The 17,500-nt window shown below is 41.2% G+C and overlaps 1 protein-coding gene and 1 pseudogene across 3 annotated transcripts in view; one reads left to right on the top strand and one right to left on the bottom strand.

The window, feature by feature from the left end:
- Positions 1–2,890: 2,890 nt before the first annotated feature.
- Positions 2,891–6,554, bottom strand: LOC102835128 (annotated as a pseudogene).
- A 2,090-nt stretch (positions 6,555–8,644) lies between these two features.
- Positions 8,645–17,500, top strand: part of PPP1CB (protein phosphatase 1, catalytic subunit, beta isozyme) — a 38,978-nt gene continuing 30,122 nt past the window's right edge. Inside the window, exon 1 of one of the 3 annotated variants that reach the window (XM_006835172.1) lies at positions 8,645–8,712. Coding sequence is in view for 1 of the 3 variants with exons in the window: in XM_006835171.1 (XP_006835234.1) it covers positions 9,019–9,070 (52 nt within the window). In the remaining 2 variants the exon portion in view is untranslated. The other 2 variants (XM_006835173.1, XM_006835171.1) reach the window with 2 other exon arrangements.

Genomic DNA, 17,500 nt, shown 5'->3' with positions numbered 1-17,500 from the left:
ATTTCCTTCTGTCCTGAACCAACTCCATCCTGGCAGCAAAATCCCCAGACACCATTAGCTGTCCTTAGCCCACATCCCCACTTCAACTCCAACTGTCTATCTCATCTCACCCCCAATTATGGAAAAAGCCCCCCACCACCCAGGTATCAGAGCCTCTCTGCCTCTCCAAGGTGCCACTCAAGCTTTTGTCTCCCATATAGGGCGTAGGCCGGTTGTGAATTGGAACTAGAATTGCCTTCATGTTTATTGCTCAGTGTAGTGGAAAACACTGATAGATGTTTCCTAGCATGCCAAATTAGAATCCTCAATGGATTTCCCCCATACATTTTGTTATAATTGGTGGTTAGAGTCCATATCACCATGGATACTCCTCTATGGTTACATTAAGGTTTAAATTGATTTTGCAGACTGAACTGGGAATTTAACCACTATTTGTACCAAGGTCTCTGTGGGAAAATATAGTCTGTGTTCCAAACAATTGACCTTTTGGAACTGTTCCAGGTCCTAAGTCGAGGACAGCCTGTACAATATTATGTTACATTTTTAGCTGCATGTGTGTGCTTTAGAATCAAAGTCTTACTAGAGTAAGAAGGCAATGTGGTGTTCATTTATCAATGAACTTATTTTATAAGTAATGGAACCAAGGTTCAGAAAGAGAGAGTGCCTCGTCTGTCTCAGTTGCTTTGGTGTCCCACCTCTAAGTCAGCGTCATTCCTACTATCCAAATCATTCTGTGGTCACTCCCTGGGTAGTTACTAAATGACTTAAAAGCTGGGAAAATCATATCTTTTTCAGCACAGAATCAAAGATATCAAGCACTTCATAAACACTTCAGTGGTTCATTATTCATTTTGTTTTATTCTAAGATTTCCTTTAATAACAAGTACTACAAGGGCATTTCAATTAAGAGCCTATTTATAATAGACTAGGTGTTATTTAAAATAATATTTAAATAATAATTCAGAACTACTTACCCAGTGTTTTTTATAGAAAAGGAACTATTGGTTAGGTGTAACCCTGATGAATATTTTTCATAGTTAACAGACATATTTGGTTTTAGTTTAAGGAGATACATGGTATTAGCTTTAATGTGGCCTTTGGTGGGCAGCTATTCCTTTTATAACTACATTTGAGCACTGACTAATGCTTTGCTTGTATTATTTACTGAAACCAATTGAAACCTAGGCTTAGGAAATCATTCAGAAGTAAACCTTCTCCTACAGAAAAGGTGAATCATATATTCTTATACTTTGGACATAATGACTCATCATGAGAAATAAAATGTTTTAAATTGTTTTATTTGAAACAAGCTGTCACATTTTGTAGACTTTTCTTTATCAACAAAAGCATTTAGTTACTTCCTGATAATCGGGCTTGAATGAGCAGGAAGGGAGAGCATTAAAAGCGAAACATTTCTCATGTATGTAGAGGATAAGGAGGAGGAGAAAACTGGCCTTGTAATCTAACTACAATAAACAAAAGGAAAAAGGAAGGGCCACATAGCAACTCTTCAGAAATTAAATCAAAAGTTAAAATTGAATTTAAAAATTTAAAAGTGATCTTTCTTGTACTTTATAACAGCTCATGCATGGGACATGCTGCCCATTAGATATTAAACAGTCATTTGTGGTAGTTGTCCATCTCTATAGCATGTTAAAGAAGCACTGGTGATGCTGTGGGTTAAGTATTTGACTGTTAACGTCAAAGCCCTGAGTTCAACCCCACCAGCCATTCCGTGGGAGAAAGATAAGGCTGTCTGCTTCAGTCAAGATTTACAATGTCGGAAGCCCTGTTCTGTTCTGGCCAAAAGAATCATTATGGATCAGAATTGACTTGATGGCCATGGGGCGGTTGGTGGTTGGTGGTTATATGCCATGGAGTCGGTGCCAGCTTATAGAGACCTTGTACAAGGTTTCCAAGGCTGTAAATCTTCACTGATCAGAAAGCCTAATCTTTCTCCTGTGGAATAGCTGGTAGTTTCAAATTGCTGACCCTGAGATTAGCAGCCTGACTAGTAATGTGTACCCTACTAGAGCTCCATATGTGGTGAGGGTAGGGGTGGGCTTATAGACCAAGGGCAGGGAAAAGGGTATTTAATGATAATTAATTTGTAATTGTTTAGACTAATATAACTAAAAATATGCCTTGTGGTCTACCTGAGAATTTGGGACTAATTACGTTATCATCTGTGTATTGAAATGAACTCAGAAGAAAATCTAATGGAAAACTTGTGGCTCTGCCCAGATATACTACCTCTGTATTGAGAGGACAGCATGTGTCACTGTCTGGGTTCTCAATTTTCTTTTAGTTGAGCTAACTACAAAAGCCTATGACAGTTGATATGTAAAATGGCTGTCGTCCAGATACAGCTAGTGAACTTTAGAACTTATTGCCACTTAAGACTCCTTTAAGTATTGATTGAGAGTAACCATATTTATGAGAGGAAAGTCCCATTCATTCATTTTAATGCCCATTCATTCATTTAAATATTTGGATAAAACCAGGGCAGCAAAAAGCTGCATATCACAATCTGCATTTTGCTACCTAACCCTACTGACTTCCACACTATACTGGCCAATATTGAAAGGCATTGTAAGAAAAACACCCCTATGAAAGTCTTTGCTGTCTTTACAGCAGGGAGTAACTAGGCTGCTGTTAACTATGTTCCATTGTGCTTTCTTTTTCTTTTTCTTTTTTTTTTAAATTAAACAGGTCTTACTTTACTTTTTCCTCACAAGAAACATAAAAATTATGGATGAGTACTTAACAGGAATTTTTTTTAAACGAACACAATTTTTCCTTTTAAGAGTCCTTGGGTAGTTATGACAGAATAGGTTCCACTTTTTGTTTGTTTCTTTGAACAGGGATTTTGGTCCAAAGTCGTTTGTTTTTAGTATCTCCTTCTGTCTCCTCCTCTATCAGATTGGCTTCCTCCACGGCCACCACCTTTTGGTGCTCCGTGACTTGAACTGCTGTAGGAATCACGTGGAGGAGGGTACCCCCTTTCCATAGAAGGGGGAAGCCCTCTTTCTTGTCTGCCAACCCAATCACAACCACTTGAGTAGAGATCACTTCAGCTGCTTGAGTAACATTCACGACTTCCATCATACCTGTCTCGTGAGCTGCTGTAATCGTCATAGCGACTGCTCCCGCCATAAGATGGTGGGGGCCCTCGTGTAGGTGGAGCACTACGTGAGTTACCAGAGCTCTCATAGGAATCTCTGTAGGAACCTCCACCTGGATGGTCTGAATAGTCACGATCATGACCATAGCCGTCTCTATCACTATAGCCTCTGGATGGATAGTCATCACGTGAACTGGAATGACCATAATCACGATAAGTATAATCTCTTGGTGGTGGTGCATAATCTCTTGTATCACGAGAATTTGGGTAATTTCTGCTTGAATAGCTGTGTTCAGTAGAATAGCCATCAACTCTTGGGGACAGGTACACATCTCTACAAGAGGGCAGGGGTTCCCTTCTTGGTAGTCCTCCATAACTTTCTCTTCCACGTGACACAGGGGCTCCCATTCCACTAGTACTGCGAACTGGTCCTGAAGGAGCTGATCTTTTAGGAGGAGGTCCACAACTTCGTGGTAGTGGTCCTCTTTTTACTAGAAGTGGTCCCCTGGAAGAACTCATGTTAAAATTCATGGAATAGCCACCATCATCCATGTGTCCCCCATGTGATTGAAGGGGGTCCCCTGGTTCCTCCACTGCCTCCTCTTCCACCTCTAAGGCCTCTTGGTGGGCCTCTGCTTCTTGGAGGTGGTGGGGGTCCACGCCTGCCACTTTCAAATGTTGGTTTAGTGGCTTGTTCCACCTTGATAGCTTTCTCATCCAAAGACTTTCCATTCATATCTCTGGCTCCATCTTTGGCATCTGCTGGGCTTTCAAAAGTGACAAGCAAATCCTCTCGATTTGTTGGTTTCACGGTCTTTCTTCAAGAGTAACTTCGACAATCCGTCCATATTTGCCAAATACTGCTTCCAAGGCTTTCTCGTTAGTTTCTGTATTGTGCCCTCCAATGAAGAGCTTTCCAGGGTGGTTGGTTGGCTTCAACCATTTCCCCCCAGCGGTGAATGTTCGCGAAGTGACAACCGTTTCCAGATGCTGCTTGGCTCGCCAGGAGGCGATTCGTTGCGGCTCAGCACGATTGTGCTTTCTTTTTAAACTTTCGATAGGGACATCTCTCTGGTCTCAGTAAAGTAATGGTTGGATTGCTCTAAGCACTGGTGTGCTTTTTACCTAATGAGCAGCATATCCTATGCATAAGCTGCTAGAAAGTCCAAGATCACTTATTTAATGTTGTTGTTGTTGTCAAGTGCCGTTGAGTCGATTCTGACCCATAGAGACCCTGTATAGGGTTTCCAAGGAGCAGCTGGTGTGCTTGAACTGATGACCTTGTAGTTCAAACGGCTTTACAGTCTGGTGCATTAACCCATAGCACCCTCCAAATCACAATGCTCAAAGCCCCTATCAGGAATGTCTGGGGGTTCCTTGCACAAACATTTTTAGTGCTACTCAAGTATACTAACACATTTGTCCCGAATGCCTTCCTATGCTCAGGGATGTGCTGGTAAATGTCTAACATTTGGTTCTTGAGATGAAAAAAAAGTTATGATTTGTAGTTTTTACTGATTTCCTAGGTGTAAATACTCTAATCATGGCAAATTTCAAGTAATCAATATGATGTTACAGAACACAGAACCTGGGGTCAGAAAGAAATGAGGAACCTGAGACTGTGGCTCTTGGCTACCTTTCAAGTCTGGAATGGAATTTACCCTTGTGACCCAATTTTCAACCAAACAGTGGATAGGTTATATAGGGGGACAGCACTAGTGAGTTATGCTTACCATGAAATGATCAATCATTCAAAATCAAAAGGGTTGGGAAGGAGGGCAGAATAGAAAAAAGAATTACAGGGAGGAAGTAGGATAACTCGTTACATGAAGGGGATTGCAATCATTGAGATGAAATGAAGTGTGTGACTTGTTGGATGTAAACCTGATGATCTGCTCTGTATACCTTCACTCAATTCACAATAAAAAGTTTCACACACAAAGAAGATAATGGAATTTTCCCATGAACATTTTGAAGCAGCCTTGTATATTGTATTGTATACATTCAAAAATGAGACTGCACAATGGTTATGGGTGGCTGGTGAGATCACTGGTGAATGAATTTATCTCTTTTTCCAAATTTCCTTCAATAAACATATTTCACTCTGGAAAGAAAGAAATAAAAAGATATAAAAAGATACTATAGTGGCAAATATGATCTGAATTGAGGTGAAGCTAATTGTAGTGTTTGTCTTACTTGAAGTTAATATTAATATGATTTGTTCCAAACTACTGGGGTGTTAGGTAACATATGGAGCATGCACAAGTTTATCTTAAAAATCTTAAGAATTCTAATATAGTTCTTTGGGACAGAGATCCCACAGAAAGTTGGTTGAACTTCTAGTCATAGTAGCTCTTTCATTTTTATAAGAACTCTTTTTCTCCCAGGATTCCAAAGCACTGGGAAACCTGGAGGAAATGGATAAGAACCATTGCACTCACTACTCAGAACTACTCTCCAATCCCTTTGAATCCTCAGAATTCTATGTTGAGACTGGCTTCTCTTTTGCTCCTTCATGATTTTCTCTCTAAATCTCATTTCCTCTCAGTGCAATCCAGTTTCCTTTGCATATCCTTTGTCCTTTACATATGTCTGCATATATTTGGGGCACAAACAGTTTGAACTGAGGAGCCCCATGGAAATTGGAGATCAAGCAGACTTGTGTATAAAAGTGCTCCCAAGCATTGTTACTCATAGAAGAGATTCAGGGAAGTGGGACCCAACTCAAGTGTATTCAATCAAGTCCTATTTCCAGGTCAGCAAAAATAGCTACCCTAAAAAAAAAAAAAAGCTACTCTACTTGCTGCTGAAGGAGGTCTGGTTAGCATAGTGGTTATGAGTTGGGCTGCTAACTTCAAGGTCAGCAGTTCAAAACTGCTAGCTGTTCCATGAGAGTAAGATGAGGCTTTCTGCTCCCTTAAAGACTTACAGCCTTCAAAACCCCTATGTAGGGTTGCTATGAATTGGAACCGACTCCATGGTTCCAACTTACCACTGATCTTTTATTTATTTATTTATTTATTTATTTATTTATTTATTTATTTATTTTTGTGTGTGTGTGTCCTTTATAGCAGACTAATAGGACCTAACATCATGCATTTTGCATATAAAACTGAGACTCCCAGTTTCCTTTTGCCCTATTTATCTCTGTACTCAAATCAAACGCATGACTATTGAGTTAATTCTGACTCACAGAATAGAACTGTGTCATACGATTTCCAACGTTATCAATCTTTACAAGTGCAGACATCTTCCTTCCATGGAATGGCTAGTGGGTTTGAACCATGAACCTTTCAGTTTGCAAGTAAGCTCTTAACCACTGTGGCACCAGGGATTCCTAAACTTCTCTGTGCTTATTTTAATCTACCCTGATGTATATATTTATATAAGCTAACTTAAATACTTTCTTTTACCTTGAATCCATGTACATGTTAGAATATATGTACTTCAACGAAAAAAGATAGAATGATGGAGCTATTTCTTCATTTTCATCTGCTGCAAACTGAACCAGGAGCAATGAGTCTGTGAAAACTACTCCACACAGGCCCACCACTACAGCTTGCTATCTGTTCTCCTATGATCACTGCCAAGGTACAAGCTATATCCTGAAATGAAGGTAGAAAGAGCTAGAGAAAAAAAAGGGGGTGGGGTGGGGCATTAAGAAATGCTGTCTCTGTAAGCACAATGTAAGACCATTACAAAATACTTGGTTGGACAATTTTTTTTTTTTTGTCTAAAAGCTATGGTTTCTACTAAGATTATGACACAGCACAAGCATGTTTAAAAACATTACCTCACATGCAGTTCACATACACATATCGCAATAATTAAACATACAGACTTTTGGCTATAGATATCTGGATTTGAATCCCAGAGTTGCTATTTACTTACGTGTATGACTTGGGGTTATGTATTTAACCAATCTGTGACTCAATAATCCCATTGCCAAAGTGAAGATAATAGTACCTATTTGGACCACAAACAGGTACTATTTGTCCTCGGAAGACCTGTACAGGGTTGCTATGGGTTGGAACCCACTCAACGGTAATTAACAACAACCACCTCATATGACTGCAAACATGTAACCCTTTAAACAGTGTCAAGCACATACAAGGATCTCAAAACATATTAGCTATTATTAGTGATATATTTGGATGAGCCATTCAGATAGATGCTGCCTTAAATTTAGGGCACTGTCTGTCAGAATTTTAGATCTCTTTAAACAGGCTAAAAGCTTGGACAAGCCCATATCCTTTATGTGACTATTCTTCCTCCTGCCTTTCTACAACAATTTTATGTGGTGGAGAACATCTAGACAACCAATCTTTCTGAGTCTGTGTATCTCTCCATCTCTCTTCTATGTGCTAGACACAGAAATGTTTTTTTGTGAAGACACGAACTTCAGAGTGTGACAGACAAACACATAAACAATTACTGTTACAGCAGCTTTTAGATCCATCCCGGAAGAAACCAAGGCCACTCGGAGAGTTGAAGCAGGGTTTCAGATTTTATTAAACTGGCTGGCTCAGAAGAGCTAACTTCTCAAGATCCCGAGACCGGAGTTCACGTTAGTACAGGGCTTATATGGGGGATAGAATCAGGAAGGGGCTAGGTTGCAGACCTGTTTAAAGACAGGAGGGAAACCAGAAGATTGGTCCTGCTCAGTAACCTGAGTAGCATTCTAGCCTGTCTTCTGGGGAGGGAGGTGGGGAGGATTGGTTCCCTCAGTAACCTGATTAATACATTCCAGCTTGTCTCCCTAGAGGAGAAGGCAGTGAATGTTTTTACCTTTTCCTGTTCATTACAACTTGTGGTATTTAAACAAATTAATGGATGCATGAACGAAAAAACATTGTTGAAAGGTAGTATCCACAGGGTGATAAAGATAAAAGCCCCGTATGAAAGCAGTATTCATTTAAAATATTCTTATTGCTGACCCTTCCACTTTAATTAAATTTACTAAATTTACTTCACCCAGTGACACTTGGGGACCCAGCCTTGTGTAATGGTTGTGTACCAAAAACCTGTTATTGGCATTGTTATGCTTTTCCAATAAAGTAACACCTTTTTGTGTGCTGCATGGATAAAGTGCAAGGTTTCATATACGGGTAACTGCAGTGCAGGCTTTCCGGTTAACGGAAACATGAAGAGTTGCTTGCAAAACCAGGGAACCAAGCCAAGCAAAATGAAAAGCGATGCGGGAAGAACATAACCACTGAGTCCGCTGAGCGGCGGGGGACCAGAAAGCTGGGAAGGACCTGGAGAAGGGTAACTCTGCCTACGCGTGGCCTGCGTAATGGGAGCTTCCTCAGTGCAGCAAATCCCTAGTCCCTCCGAAGCGCCTGCGCCGCCGCGGAGATTCGGCGCAGTGGAAGCGGAGGGAAAGAGCTACGCACCTGCGTTAAGACGGCGGAGACGGTGGCGGCAGGGCGGCGGGCGAACTGAGTGCAGTGCGATTGCGCAAAAGGCAAGGGCGGGGAGGGAAGCTGTGAAGGAGTGCCTGGCGCGCTTGCGCGGAAGGCTGCGTGGCGCGGTGGCGGCGTAGGGCTGTGTGGAGTGGCGCTGCGGGTTGGGCCGTGGCGGCGCTGGTGAGCTTTGCGGAGTTGGGCGGTGCCGAGGAGGAGGAGGAGGAGGTGGTGGCCTGGGTCTGACGCGGCCCGGTTTGTGGGGCCTTGCTTGTTTATTTATTTATTTTGTTTGCCTCTTAAGTGTGCGCGCGCTCTCTGCTTAGTGGGGAGGGGGTGGGGGGAGGGCCCGGGAAAAGGGGGGAGTTGGAACCCGGGTCGAAACGCCGCGTGACTTGTAGGTGAGAGAACGCCGAGCCGTCGCCGTAGCCTCCGCCGCCGAGAAGCCCTTGTTCCCGCTGCCGGGAAGCAGAGTCTGGTGCCGACAAGATGGCGGACGGGGAGCTGAACGTGGACAGTCTCATCACCCGACTGCTGGAGGGTGAGTGCCGAGGCCAGGCCGGCCAGGGCTGGAGGGATGGGGCAACCACCTTCGTTCCCTCGCTTCTCCTACCGCCGAAACCGTGGGGGCGGCAGGGTGCTTTTCGCCTGGTGAGAAGCGCCTCGGGAGAGGAGCGGGCCAAACCGAGTGGGGGTGCCCTCCTAGGAGGGGGCGAGCCGCCTTGTTGGCGTGGGGAGCGGCCTTCGAGAACTCGGTTGGAGGGAGGCTGCGAGTCCCGCCGGGCCCTCCGAAAGGTTCTTTTCCTTGGGACAGGGGCGCGTTGATCTGGGGTTGTGAGGAGCCCATCTGCGGGGAGACAGTTTTTAAGAATGGGGTGCTGGGCTCCCTTTGCTGTTGTGCTCGCCTCCGGTGACCCTTTCCAAGGGGAGTGCGAGGGTGCGTGCTCGTGGGCATTGTGTGACCGTGGAATGTGAATGTTCTGTTCTTTGTACATTGGCCTTTGCTGCCTTAGATTGTTCCGGTAGCAGATTTTATACATATGCGTATATGTATGTACACACACACACACACACATATGTTGTGTGTGTGTGTGTGTGTGTTTAAACCTTAATATAATGATGGCTTAATCTGCCGTTCAGCATTGTTAAATGATGCTGTAGAACGAACTCTTGAAAGCGAATAAAATTAGTGGGAGCTAATACCATTTATTATTTAGTTGGGTTTTTTGTTTTGTTTTGTTTTAAATAGGTAAAACAAAAATCTTATATCGAATTGAAGACTCACTCGAGAAATCCGAAAAGTAGGATAAGTTTGCTGAAGGGACTGGTCTTTGGCCTTGAGAATTTACAGGTTTAAGTAGAATTTAATTTCTGAAGAGTTAGGAAAGGTCTACTGTAAAGCTTCTCTTGTATTTGAAAGGTATTTGCAAGTCGTCTCAGCATCGTAAGTTCCTGGGCCCTAATAGTTTTTAGTGAATAGTTTTCTGTTGGTGGGAGGACTGAGGGTGAGGAGTAGGGAAAAGGGAAGAATTAGGGAGTTGAATGTATTGATTTACATTGCAGGAGATTTTTCAAAATTAACAACAATCTTCTGCAAATGATCTACTTACCCTAAAATTTGCATATCGCTAATTGTTTTGTGTCTGTGAAGAGAAAAGAAATTAAGCCATTTCGAATTCTTGAGAGTTCGTTTTTTTTTTGTCAGACACAGTTTAAGGATTGTATGTGTTTTAACTGTCAGATACAGTTTAAGGATTGTATATGCTTTAACTGCTACTTGCTTTCTAATTACCTGGAGAATTGTTTGATACAGTGAACTTCATTTTGGAAAATCACCAAATAAGGTTGTATGATTTGGTAAGGGTACTAGTTCTGTTTTTTCAGCTCATGTTTGGGTGTCTACAACGTCAGCTCTGTGTGTACCCACTGTGTAACCAAGCAAATACATTATATTTGCTCCAGATGTGAAAACCTTCCAACAGTCTCACAGCTGTGAATAGGCAGTGAAGTTTTACCAGGAACTCTTGATTACCTTTTACTATCAAGTTGCTCTTGGGAGGCCCCCTGGTGCCTGCACAGTGTTCACTACTTAGGACTTGTGAACCTTAACAAATGGGAACATCTTGCTGGGTCTTTAACGTTGAGAAATTTGTTTTGAAAAAGATTATTTAATTTCTGTAATTGTTCCCTGTCCTAAGATGGAAAAATTATATATATATATATATATATATTTTTTTTTTTTTTTTTTTTTTTTAATGTTAGCCTTTAGGGAAGGTTAGGCCTTCCACTGTTTTTAACCCTTTCAACTTTGCTTGTAGTAAAGGTAAATATTTTTAAAATCTGGTGTTTGCATCTCAATTTAATGTTTATTGAATGTTTATGTATGTATGTACTTTATAGGTATAAAATACAGTTTATGCGTATGCATTTTAAAATGTTTAAACCCACTAGTTATGATTACAGATAATTTAAACTCCACTTGGGGTTGCTCAAGGTTATTGAAAAAAAGGGTGGTGGGAAAAGTAGCCTAAGTGATTCCATTTGTTTTTGTGTATGCAAATTAAATGGTCTATTCTCTTTTTGGACAGTCTTTTCTTTTGGTAATATTTTTAGTCCATCACATTTTCCCTTTTTAATTGAACAAATGTTTATTGAGCTCCTCTGTGCCAGGCACCAGGAATCTATAAAGACACAGTACAGTCTCTCACTCATAAAAGAGCTCTTAGTCTAAACAAGTGATTTGCTGACTTTTTCCAATCTCATTTCTGATATTGTTCAACACATTCCCATTTGTGAAGTTTCCTTAGTTCTTATTTTTAGAGAAGCATATTTATTTAGTTTGATGGTGCCTCTTTGAGATTCTTAAAATCTCTAGGCCTCCCTTGCGACATCTTTGCCATTTCAAAGATATAACCAAAGCAGGCATAACTTTCCTAGTGAGTAATTGTTTATAAAGGAGCTCTGGTAGTGTAGTGGTTATGAATCGGGCTGCTAACCTCAAGGTTGGCAGTTCGGAACTACCAGCTGTTCCATGGGAACAAGATGACGCGTTCTGCTCCCGTAAAGATTTGCCACCTCAGAGACCCTGTACAGGGTCAGTATGAGTCCAAACCAACTCCACGATACTTAACAACAACAACAATTGGTTTATAGTCTCCAAAAAAGTGTTTTTTTGAATGCCTAGGTTTTGTTTTTTTTGTGATGTTACATGCTAACTAATTTTAACTCAAAATCAAATGATGGTATTTTTGTAAAGCTGCCTAGAGTAAAATATCTACAGTTAAATTGTTTTCGTTTTTTTTTAAATCTCTTAAAAATACAAGTTCGAATTTGAGCAGAATCTCTCTACATTGGTGGTGGGGGCATATTTTAGCAGGATATGATACCATTTTAAAATACTAATGGTAGTTCTACAGCATATTAATTATTTTTTCCTTTTTTCGTATCAAATTGTCTATCAACTGTAACATACACAAAGGACCTTCAAAAAGTTAGTGGGAAATTCTGTTGTCCTTTAATTCCATTTTCCCTGAACTTTAAAGCTCTTTCATATTTGAGTACCTACCTACCTATCTATGCCTTTTGTTTTTGTACTTTAGGTTGTAATTGCCACTGAGTCAATTACAACTGGTAGTAACACTGTATAAGGATTTTCCAGGAGCAGCTGGTCGATGTGAACTGCATACCTTCTTTGCAGTCCAGTGCTGATCCTATAGCACCATACCAGAAGTGTTGGAGGTAGACATGCTTTATATCTATCATTTATGTACTATGCTCAAAGAGCATTTGGAGCATTTTAATAAAACATTTTTGTAGTATTAGTGCAAAACAGTATACAATTACTACTAGTATGTGCGTTACATTTTACTTAGAATTATAAGCTAAAGATATACCATACCACCTTACCTCCTATAGCGGTCCTGCAACCACATTCTTGTGACTTACGATGCTCTTGACGATGCTCCGTGACTTACTGACTCAAAGTATAAACTTGAGATGCAAACTTTAAGTAATAAAAACTTAACTGAGGGAGACAGATGAGACCATCTGTTCCCGTAAAGACTTACAGCCTCAGAAACCATATGGAGCAATTCTGCTTTATTACATAGGGTCACTGTGAGTCGGAATCAACTCAGCGGTAGTGGAGTAGAAGGGCTTTTTGAAAATTGTGGGACATGTGTGTTCTTGTTTGGTTTCTTAAATTTATTTTTCATTTGACTTCAACTTGTCAGATGTCTATAAACTACTATGATCATTTAGGGAATCCTGGTATGGCACTGTAGGAGAAACACTGAACCAAAAGGTCTGTTTGAATGGTTAGGTCAGCTGTTCAAACTTAGCCAGCTGCTCCTCCGAAACACTGTATGGGGTCACTGTGAGTCAGAATCAACAGCACTTAACATTGATCATTTAGCAGTCCCTGGATGGCACACATAGTTAAATACTAGACTACTAGTAGAAAGGAGCTCTGGTAGCGTAGTGGTTACAAATTGGGCTGCGAACCTTAAGGTCAGCGGTTCTAAACTACCAGCTGCTCTGCGGGAGAAAGATCAGGCTTTCTACTCCCGTAAAGATTTACACCCTCGGAAACCCTGTACAGAGTTGCTATGGGTCAAAACCGACTCGACGGCACTTAACAACAACAACAGTAGAAAGGCTGGTGGTTTGAACCCACCTGGAGCCTCCTCGGAAGAGAAGCCTGGCAGTCAGCTTCCAGAAAGTTACAGTTTGGAAACCACTGTGGAGCAGTTCTCTGCACATATATGATTGCCATGAATTGGAATCCATTCAAACAACAACATGAAGTAGAAATTTTCCTCTTACATGTCCAAAAGGTTTTTAAAAAAGAATGTTTGTGAAAACTAAGAGTAATGGAGCTACGTTAAAGGCCCTCCTTTTTTTTTTTTAAGTAACAGCTTTCTTGAGGCAGAATTTATATATCATAAAATTCACCTCTTTATAGTGTACAGTATAGTGGTTTTTAGTAAATTCACAGGAGTTGTATAACCATCACCACTATCAACTTTGAAATATTTTTGTCACTGCCTCCTGCCCCCTGCAAAAAAAAAAACAAAAAACCTTTTACCTATGAGTCACTTTACTTTTCCCACATCACTCCCTCTAGGCTTTGGCAATCACTAATCTACCTTCTCTAGATAAATGTGCCTATTCTGGACATTTCATATAAACAGAACCACACGTGTCATCCTTTGTGACTCGTTTCTTTCACTTAATGTAATGTTTTCAGTTTATGTCATAGCATATGTCCCTATTTCATTCTTTTTTAAGGCTGAATAATCATTGTAGGGCTATACTGCATTTTATCCATTTGTCTGTCAGTGACATTTGAGTTGGTTCTACCTGTTAGCTATGAGGATTAATGCAATGAACAGTCAAACAAGTTTCTGTGTTTGATGAAAGGGAACTTCATCTTTCTTTCATTTTTCTAAACTTTGAAGCCCCTCAGATTTTTCAGTTCCCTTGGATAGATACCAAGGAATAAAATTGCTGGGTCATATGCCATTCTGTGTTTAACCTATAACCTTTTGAGGAATTGCCTGACTGTTTAAAGCCCCTATCTAATTAAATTGTTTAGATCTGACCCCAGCAGTCAAAAGGTTAGGCAGGTTGAAAGAAGTGCAGTTACTGCTGCTCTCAATTTCAACATGTCAGGAGAGGGAATGATCTGAAGCCACACCTAATAAAAAGGAGTAGGTTGAGAGGTGGTGGTTGTTAATTGCTGTAGATTTAGTTCCGACCCATAGCAACCTTGTGTAGGGTTTTCAAGGAGGAGTTGGTGAGCTTGAGCTGCTATCCTGACCTTGCAGTTCAAATTGACTTTGCAGTCCAATGCATTAACCCACAACGCCACACCAGGACTCCTTTGGTGGAGGTGGTCTGCCATGGAGTTACAGTGATGCTGTATAGGGTTTCCGAGGCTATAAACCTTTACAGGAGCAGAAAGCCTCATCTTTCTCCCGTGGAACCACTGGTAGTTTCTAAACTGCTGACCTTGAGGTTAGCAGCCTATCTCGTAACCACTACGCTGCCAGAGCTACTAGGACTCCATTGTTGTTGTTGAGTGCTGTCGAGTCACTACTGACTCATAGCGACCCTGTGTACAACAGAACAAAACACTGCCTGGACCTGGGCCAACCTCACTACTGTTTCCATGCTTGAGCCCATCGATGCCTCCACCTGGCCAATCTGTCTCGTTGGGGGTCTTCCTCTTTTCTCTGACCCTCCACCTTACCAAACATGATATCTTTTTCCAGCGACTGGTCCATCCTGACAATATGTCCAGACGTTGAGAGACGTAGTTTGGTCATCCTGGTCTCTAAGGAGCATTATGGCTGCACTTCTTGCGAAACGGGATCTATTGGTTCTTTTGGCAGTCCATGGCACTTTCAGCATTCTCCAACACCATAACTCAAAAGCATCAATTCTTCTACGTTCTTCCTTATTCACTGTCCAGCTTTCACATGCATATGAGGTTATTGAAAATAACCATGGCTTAGGTCAGGCACACCTTTAGTCCTCAAGCTGACATTTTTGCTCTTCAACACTTTAAAAAAGCCTTGTGCAGCAGATTTGCCTCACACTGTATGTCATTTGATTTCTTGACTGCTACTTTCGTGAGTGTTGATAGTTGATCCAAGAAGAATGAAGTCCTAGACAGCTTCAGTCTTTTCTCTGTTGATAAGAATGTTGTCTATTGGTCCAGTGGTGAGGATTTTTGTTTTCTTTACATTGAGATGTAATCCATACCGAAGACTGTGCTCTTTGATCTTCAGCAATAAATGTTTTAAGTCCTCTTCACTTTCAGCAAGCAAGGTTGTATCATGTGCATATCACAGGTTGTTAATGAGTCTTCCTGCAATCCTGATGCCATGTTTTTCTTCATATAACCCAGCTTCTCAGATTATTTGCTCAGCATACAGGTTGAATAAGTATGGTGAAAGAACACAACCTTGTCACACCCCTTTCTTAATTTTAAACCATTCAGTGTTCCCATGTTCTGTTTGAACAACTGCTTCTTGGTCCAGGTACAGCTTCCTCATGAGCACAATTAAGTATTTGGAGTACTCATACTTAGCAATGTGTTGTCCATAGCTTGTCATGATCCACACAATTGAAATACAGGAAATATATATATAGTTATCCTGGAAGTCTTGGGATGCAGGGAAGGAAGAAGAAGAAATAGTTTATGTCAGTAGGTTGGCCCTGGTATGATGGTAGTAGATGGGGACTCTCAGTAGAGCTTTGCAGTTAATTAAGATTAGATGCAAATTTACACACGTGGGCAGCTACCACTGTTTCTCACTGCTGTAAAGAGCCATTTCTAGGTTTATTCTCCCTGAGAAAATTAGAGAGCCAATGAAGGTAGGAGGGAGAAAGTACTCAAGGTCACAACTCCTAAATTCCCTACCTTAACATCCTAGATTAAGTTGGGATTACCTCTGAAGTTGGTATTATGAGTAGGTAAAATGAGTTTTACATTTTAACACTTCATTTTCTGTTTTATACCCTGTAAAAGAGCTTTTTATCTGTTTGATGAGATGAAAATGCTTTTATGGTAATAAAGTCTTCATTCCACTATTAGAGATTTTTGTGTGTTATCCAGTAGGATTGATTCATATCCACCCTGTATAGCGTTTCAAGAGTAGCTGGTGGCAGATAATACACACTTGACCTGGCTTCAATGGCTGGATGATCGTAATTCAACTAGAAGAAGAAAGAAAAGGAAAAAATGTAATCTGATACAATTTGATGAACTTGACCTACACCTATGGATCCAGTCAAGATCATTACAGCGAGGATCATTCCCATCTCCTCAATACACAGGGTAGACAGAGATGGGCAACTTGGACATTGGCTACCCAAAATGGGGTCTACAAAGGCAAGAAGTGACCGGCTTACAAGCTTTCAAGAGGGAGCCTAGATCCAGAGGGTGCGGAGGAAGGCAGAATCTCCACTGAGTAGTATCCAATCTGTCTGGGCAGGGCTGATGAAATGGGGATGGCCCTCATGTGGCACAATAGTGAATAATAGCTATCAGGACTGACTGTTGGAAATGTAAAGGTAGACATTTTGTAGCAAAATGAGGGGAGTGGTTGACTTTGCAGTCCAGGAGCAGAGGGCCCTGGGACAATCAAGGGAGAAGAATGGAATGCGGGATTCCTGGTGTGGCCCTGTGGCCTAATGCATCAGACTGCAAAGTCATTTGAACTACGAGGTTGGTACTTAAAGCTCAGCAGTCGCTCCTTGGAAACCCTATACAGGGTTGCTATGGAGAATTGGCTAAACGGCACTTAACAACAACAAAACCCAGAGAAGCAGTGACACCAGAGATGGAGGCAGAGATGATGAAGTGGAGAGGGGAACAACTGGGAACTCTAGACCCAGAGAGGGAGAGGGACTGTGTACTGACGACCAAGGGGTAGGCTTGCAGGGTATATACTTTTTGGTTGGTTGATGATGCATGGAGGGTTTGTAACCATGGCAGTAAATAAACGATAGGATGAATGTAAAGCTAATTTTCTACCATGTAAAGTATCACATAATTCACAATAAAACATTTTTTTTTAAAGTAGCTGGTGGTGTTGAACTGCTGACCTTTTGGTTAGCAGTCCAGTGTTTATCCTACAGCACTGGCAGAACACTTAAAAATACAGAAACTCATTCTGAGATTAGATGGGTACTTGGCATGAATGTTGAGATACTGAATTGTTAGTTTTATAGTTCTGCAGAGGGCATTGGTTCTTTTTTTTTTTTTTTAATGTTTTATTGTGAATTATATGATAGTTTACATGAGAGAACTTTAGCTTTATATTCATTCCATCATATATCATTTCATTGCCATGGTTCCAATCCCCTCCATGCATCATCTTCCGACCAAAGGGTATATCCTAGAAACCCGTTCTCTACCACCCCCACCGCCCCCAACCTCCCCAGTTTTCAGCCCACAGTC

Source organism: Chrysochloris asiatica, unplaced genomic scaffold (assembly GCF_000296735.1).
Source record: "Chrysochloris asiatica unplaced genomic scaffold, ChrAsi1.0 scaffold00016, whole genome shotgun sequence".
In the NCBI taxonomy this organism is placed as follows: Eukaryota; Metazoa; Chordata; class Mammalia; order Afrosoricida; family Chrysochloridae; genus Chrysochloris; species Chrysochloris asiatica.
The sequence above is the reverse complement of the archived record's forward strand: the minus strand, read 5'-3'. Positions and strand labels throughout refer to the sequence as shown.